Below are 7,326 nucleotides of genomic sequence, written 5' to 3'. Positions count from 1 at the left end.
CACAAATCACAAGTTTCACCTGCCGGCACTTCCCTTCACACTGTGCCCCAGCCATGTGTTGAGCTTCCAGCTGGCCCCCTGGGAATGCCGGGAAGGGGCGGGGCAGCTTTGCGCATGGAACAAGACAGATGAGCTGTTCACATTATATCCCCCAGAGAAATAAAGCTCCATTTCTGCCAGGTCCCCCACATTGTGGCTTTGTCTGAGAGTTCAGTGAGCCTCCACTCTCGCAAGAAGGGCCAAGTGTTATCTTTGAAACCCTACAGTGTGGAAACAGGCCATTTGGCCCAACAAGTCCACACCAACCCTTCAAAGTATAACCCACCCAGACCCATTCCTGTCCCCTATATTTAACCCCTGACTAACCTACACATCTCTGAACATTAAGACCGATTCACCTAAGCTGAACATCTTTGGGAGGAAACTGGAGTACCCAGAGGAAACCCCACTCAGACATGGGGAAGAGTGTGCAAACTCTACACAGTCACCTGAGGCTGAAATTGAACCCAGGTCCCTGGTGCTGTGAGGTAGCAGTGCTTACCACTGAGCCACCATGCCACTCCAATATCAGAATACACCAGAATCCTTAGAAGCCCAGCACCAATGAAACATATATGTACAAAATTATTTGGAACAATAAGCTTAGTTTTTCTGCATGCCAGTAGACATTCCACTTGGCAACAGACCCGATCCAAGTACAGGCTATAGATTCACTCCTGCAATATTCTACAGCATTATCTACCCTCAGAGGCCTGCAGCATTACTGCTCTGCATAACAGGATGATCTTAAATGGTAATAAAGACTTTGTGTTTATGTAATGCTTTTCACAATTTCACAATATCCCAAGACTCAAAGCCAGTTAATTAAGATTTGAAATTCACTGTTCCAATGTAGGAAAATGCAGCTCCCACAGACTTTAGCGTGATTGTGATAGTGGCAGTAATTGAAGAATGTAAATAACCACAATACCGGGAGAAAGCTCTTTCCATGGAATCAGAGTGGTCATCTTTTGGATCCGATCTTAAGCCAAGACCACATTTTCCATCACAATCTCTCCGGTCTACATGAGATAGAAAATGTGGTCTTGGCTTAAGATCGCATCCAAAGAACGACCATTCTGATTTGTCCCTCAGGTCCATGTTGATCATCAAGTACCTATCTATTCTAATCTCATTTTCCAACACTTGGCCCCTAACCTTGCAGATATTTTTCTAACTGTCCATCTGTTGCAACCTCTCCCCTCAACTAAGGCATCGTGACCCCCAGGTTAAACCACCATCAGTTGGCTCTCTACGAGATTATAGCAATGTTACTTTTTTTAAAAATGGTTATTCAATAACTAAATTGCACTTGCCAGTTAGCTGGATGGCTAATTTATGATTTGGAGTTATATCAACGGTGTGGGTTCAATTCCAGCCAAGGTTACAGTGAAGGACTCTCCTTCTCAACCTTTCCCCTTACCTGAGGTTAAACCATCACCAGCTGTCTCTCTCTATTGAGAGAGGAGCCCTTTGGTTGGAATCATAGAATCGCTACAGTGTGAAAGCAGGCTTTTTGGCCCATTGAGTTACATCAGCCTCTGAACAGCATTCCACCCAGATCCACCCTGCTACCTATCCCTGTAACCTTGCATTTCCCATGGCTAACCCACCTAATCAGCACATCCCTGGATGTTATGGGTAACTTAGCATGACCAACCATCTAACCTCTGGAATGTGGAAAGAAATTGAAGCACCAGGAGGAAACCCACGCAGACATTTGGAGAATGTGCAAACTCCACACAATTGCCTGATGCCAGTCTCTAGGTTCACCAGGGCTGTGGCAACTTTACCATTTAATTTGGGGCAGCACGGTGGCACAGTGGTTAGCACTGCTGCCTCACAGCATCAAAGACCTGGGTTCAATTCCTACCTCAGGCAACTGTCTGTATGGAGTTTGCCCATTAGATTACTTACAGTGTGGAAACAGGCCCTTCGGCCCAACAAGTCCACACCGCCCCGCCGAAGCGTAACCCACCCATACATCTACATCGACCCCTTACCTAAACTATGGGCAATTTAGCATGGCCAATTCACCTGACCTGCACATCTTTGGACTGTGGGAGGAAACCGGAGCACCTGGAGGAAACCCACGCAGACACGGGGAGAACGTGCAAACTCCACACAGTCAGTCGCCTGAGGCGGGAATTGAACCCGGGTCTCTGGCGCTGTGAGGCAGCAGTGCTAACCACTGTGCCACCTTGCCGCCCATGTTCCTACCCCCTCAGCACTAGAGACTCTCAGCAGACCTATGTACTACATGTAACATATGGTTGTGTGTTGTTGGGAAGAAACTGCACCAAGCATCGATGCTGATTTTTGCGCCTCCTGGAGTTTGGGCCTGATTTTCCTCGCGATCTCTCTCTACACTGTTCGTGACCGTTGGGATTAATGATCGATTTGTAGGCTGTGTTAGACTGAACTCTTCCATGTCTCCCCATGTCTGTGTGGGTTTCCTCCAGGTGCTCCGGTTTCCTCCCACAATCCAAAGATGTGCAGGTCAGGTGAATTAGCCATGCTAAATTGCCCGTACTGTTAGGTGAAGGGGTAAATGTAGGGGAATGGGTCTGGGGGGGGTTGCTCATCGGAGGGTTGGTGTGGACTTGTTGGGCCGAAGGGCCTGTTTCCACACTGTAAGTAATCTAATTTACCCTTCCCCTCCCTATGTAGGGGAAAGGTCATATTTAGCAAGTGGAAAATATCGAGTCAGATACATTAGGGACATGTAAGCGACTCTTGGATAGGCACATGGACGATGGTACAATGAAGGGTATGTAGGTTAGTTTGATCTAAGGCTAGTATAAAAGGCAGGCACAACGTTGAGGGCCAAATGTGCTATACTGTTCTATGTTAAGGAGTTTGGGTTTCACTTATTAATGTCCAGATAAAATGTCAATTGGAAGAGTTCAGTCTAACACAGCCTACAAATCGATCAGTAATCCCAACGGTCACGAACAGTGTAGAGAGAGATCGCGAGGAAAATCAGGCCCAAACTCCAGGAGGCGCAAAAATCAGCATCGATGCTTGGTGCAGTTTCTTCCCAACAACACACAACCATATGTTACATGTAGTACATAGGTCTGCTGAGAGTCTCTAGCGCTGAGGGGGTAGGAACATGGTCACGGTCAATGTTGCTGCTTTGAATTCGCTTAAAGTTACAAGTTCAACCAAAAAAAAACACCCTCCTGTTGGGTAACATTCAAAAGGAACAGGACTGCACGAGATCGCAATGAAATAATGAATGTATATATAAGTTAATTCCCTCCAAATGGAAACGCCTGTGAAATTAGTCACACAGGCAGATCCGAATCCTCAGCCACTCCCAAATTCCCTCCCCTTGGAACTCCCCCCCCCTGTCAAACCTTTTAAACATTCGAGCACAGTTACACAGCCAGGCAGGGGAGCAGTGAACTTGCATGCAACTGGTTGGAGATTCCCCCCCCCCCCCCCCCCTCACCCCCACCGCCACTGCGTGCATCCACTGGAAAGTTACTTTGCAAAAACTGCTGCAGCAAAACAGTGGACCGCTTCTCTTATCTGCTTCCCATCTGTGTCAGACGCACTGACAATGAACTTCAAGCCGTCTCCTTCCATGTAAAAGCGGACTGCGAGGAATTCCAAAAACTTGCTCGGCGGACTCTCAGCATTTCCTACATTCGTACAGAGTAGGGCTTTGGTGTGTGTGTGTGTGTGCGCGCTTGTGTAGAGAGAGAGTCGACTCACCATTTAACATGCCAGATTTTCACACCTTGGCTTTGCTTCGTTTAAGCGACTTGTCCGTATGAAGGCATGAAAATCCTGGGGGTCGTGGTTCTATTGACAGGACTCCTGGCTATAGGTAAGAAGTGCCCTTTTATGTCTCTCCAAATATTCAAATCTTTCACTGGAAGAGAGAGAGAGAAAAAAAAAACAGGATGTGATCATTTCAATGTGCCACACAAGTTAGAAACTGTTTGGAGTCCTTTGGGAATTTTCTTCAGAAAACGCTGCAGTAATTTTCTACCTGGAGTCAGTTTTATTTAAAACACTATGGCAAGAGGCCGATCGTGGTCATCACTCATCTCTGTATTCCAATCTCATTTGGCCTCTTAACCTTTTTTTTTAATCGACCTATTTTTATACTCCTCTGGAGCAGGTGAGACTCGAACCAGGGTCTCCTGCATCTCGCTGTGGCGTTTCAAGAGCTCAATTACCTCCCTGCCTGGAAGGTTCCCGCATGCAGCACCCTTTTTGAGTCAGTGGGTTTCAGATGACACCTCTCCCCATTCTGTGGGTGAAATGTTTTCCTCTAAATCTCCTGTTCTGTTGCCTTATAATCTGCTCTCTCCACCATTTCCCAATTGTACTCTTTGCCCCCCTCTACTAACAGGAAGAGTTTCTTCCCCCATGTCCCTTAGAACTTGGTACACCTCAAATCGATCAAGGTGGCACTATATGGCTCAGTGGTTAGCACTGCTGCCTCACAGCACCTGGGACTTGGGTTTGACCCCACTCTTGGGTGACTGTGGAGTTTGCACATTCTCCCTGTGTCTGTGTGGGGTTCCACCAGGTGCTCTGCTGTCCAGAGATGTGCAGGTTAGATGGATTGGCCATGCTAGATTGCCCATAGTATCTCGGAATGTGCAGGTGCAGCTATGTGCCCTCCATAGCTGATTTAGACAACACACTGTTGAATCTCCTCTGTATCCTCTCTCGTTCATTCACATCTTTCCTCTTGTCAACTCAATGCACCTTTTCCACAGGTTTTAGCTTGGGCAGAGTAAGTGCTATTATCCAACACTTCCTTCATCTGTTTGTCTGCCTACCCCTAGTTGGTTCATTGGCCTGTCAATAGGGAGTGGGTCAGTTGGATGCCCACTCCTCTGTAGGTCACAGATAGTAAAGTGGCACCTCCCTTTCTCTCACTTTCCCATGCCAGCCTAGCATCATTCAGACCCAGTGCTGTTCACCCATTACCCAGTGTCTACAGGCAATCTCATCCTATTCTCCATATGGAAATGGCAGGGGTTGGTGGGTGTGTGGTAAAGAAGAGAGAACCAGCTATAAGATGGAAAGAATATTGCAGCACTTTGAATGCAAAATTTTGATTTTCACCCTCTCTGGGTACTTTGCTTTAAGGGAATCCTCGCTGAGTATTGTAAACTGCCACTACAATTCTGTCTTCGAGTTTGTGTTTTTGCAGTGCACACAGTCAAAACTATGCTGATTTGTGCCAGTTTGTGTTCGATGATACAGCGTGATTCTGTAAAAGGAAATGACTTTCCAAGCTTGAACTGTAATACACCCAGAGTGTTGTGCTGTCTGCAGCCCGTTTCAAATGTTCACAATTTCCCACATGATCAAATGAAACAAAACAGTACCTTTGGCCAATTGGGTCTATGCAGGTTCTTTAAGAACAAAGAACAAAGAAAATTACAGCACAGGAACAGACCCTAAGGCCCTCCAAGCCTGCGTCAATCCTCTATCTAAACCTGTCACCTATTTTCTAAGGATCTGTATTCCTCTGCTCCTTCCCCATTCATATATCTGTCTAGATACATCTTAAATGATGCTATCGTGCCCACCTCTACCACCTTTGCTGGCAACATGTTCCAGGCACTCGCCACCCTCTGCGTAAAGAACTTTCCATGCATATCTCACTTAAACATTTCCTCTTTCAACTTGAACTCATGACCCCAAGTAATTGAGTCCCCCACTCTGGGAAAAAGCTTCTTGCTATCCACCCTGTCTATACCTCTCATGATTTTGTAGACCTCAGTCAGGGCCACCCTCAACATCCGTCTTTCTAATGAAAATAATCCTAATCTGCTCAACCTCTCTTCATAGCTAGTGCTCTCCAAAACAGGCAACATCCTGGTGAACCTCCTCTGCACCGTCTTCAAAGCATTCACATCCTTCTGGTAATGTGGTGACCAGAACTGTACGCAGTATTCCAAATGTAGCTGAACCAACGTCCTATACAACTGTAACATGACCTGCCAACTCTTGTATTCAATACTCTGTCCGAAGAAGGAAAGCATGCCATATGCCTTCTTGACCACTCTATTGACCTGCATTGCCACCTTCAGGGTACAATGGACCTGAACACCCAGATCTCTCTGTACATCAGTTTTCTCTAGGGCTTTTTTTTTGTTTACCGTATAGTTCGCTCTTGAATTGGATCTTCCAAAATGTAGCACCTCACATTTGCCCAGATTGAACTCCATCTGCCATTTCTTTGACCAACTCTCTGATCTACCTATATTCTGCTGCATTTTCTAACAGTCCCCTTCACTATCTGCAACTCCACCAATCTTAGTGTCATCTGCAAACTTGCTAATTAGACCATCTATACCTTCCTCCAGATCATTTATAGATATCATAAACAACAGTGGATCCAACATGGATCCCTGTGCAACACCACTGGTCACAGTTCTCCATTTTGAGAAACTCCCTTCCACTACTACTCTGTCTCCTGCTGCCCAGCCAGTTCTCTATTTATTCTCACTAGTATACCCTTGATCCCATGCGACCACACTTTCTCCATCAGCATACGATGGGGAACCTTATCAAGGTTCCTAAAGTCCATGTCTCTGGCATCGACAGCCCTTCCCTCATCAATCAACTTTGCCAACTCTTGTAGTCAATACCCTGTCTGAAGAAGGAAAGCATGCCGTATGCCTTCTTGACCACTCTATTGACCTGCATTGCCACCTTCAGAGAATTCTATTAAGTTGGTAAGGCATGACCTTCCCTGCACAAAACCATGTTGCCTATCACTGATAAGCCAATTTTCTTCCGAATGTAAGTATCTTCCCTACCACTGATGTCAGCTTCACTAGCCTATAATTGCATGGATCATCCCTGCTACTCTTCTTAAACCAGGGAATAACATTAGCAATTCTCCAGTCTTTCAGGACCTCACCTGTATTCAAGGATACTGCAAAGCTATCTGTTATTGGCAGATATCTGTAAAACCATTGTTCAGTTGGTTTCAAACCTCTTCCCTTTTCCCATAGCCCTGCAATTTGTCCCCTTCAAATATTCACACAATTTTGAAGAGTTCCTGGTTTCTGTGATGCCCTGCCCTTGTTAAATGTTTTGCTATTTAGATTTTTAAATCTGCAGCCTTCTAAACAAAATGTTGCAGTGGTGACTTTTTAATGTCTGTGTGGAGTTTGCACCTTCTCCCCGTGTCTGCGTAGGTTTCCTCCAGGTACTCCAGTTTCCTCCCACAGTCCAAAGATGTGCAGGTTAGGTGAATTGGCCATGCTAAATTGCCCATAGCGTTAAGTGCATTAGTCAGGG

At 45.9% G+C, this 7,326-nt stretch overlaps 1 protein-coding gene across 1 annotated transcript in view; it reads left to right on the top strand.

Moving 5' to 3' along the window:
* The first annotated feature begins 3,473 nt into the window (after positions 1-3,473).
* vstm4a (V-set and transmembrane domain containing 4a) overlaps positions 3,474-7,326 on the top strand; it is a 65,463-nt gene continuing 61,610 nt past the window's right edge. The window contains exon 1 of the mRNA XM_072583189.1: positions 3,474-3,877. Within this exon, the coding sequence (XP_072439290.1) occupies positions 3,829-3,877 (49 nt within the window). The 5' untranslated portion in view covers positions 3,474-3,828. The remainder of the gene's footprint in view (positions 3,878-7,326) is intronic.

The sequence above is a fragment of the Chiloscyllium punctatum genome, chromosome 13 (genome assembly GCF_047496795.1).
Source record: "Chiloscyllium punctatum isolate Juve2018m chromosome 13, sChiPun1.3, whole genome shotgun sequence".
Lineage (NCBI taxonomy): Eukaryota > Metazoa > Chordata > Chondrichthyes > Orectolobiformes > Hemiscylliidae > Chiloscyllium > Chiloscyllium punctatum.
This window is presented reverse-complemented; position numbering and strand designations above follow the sequence as displayed.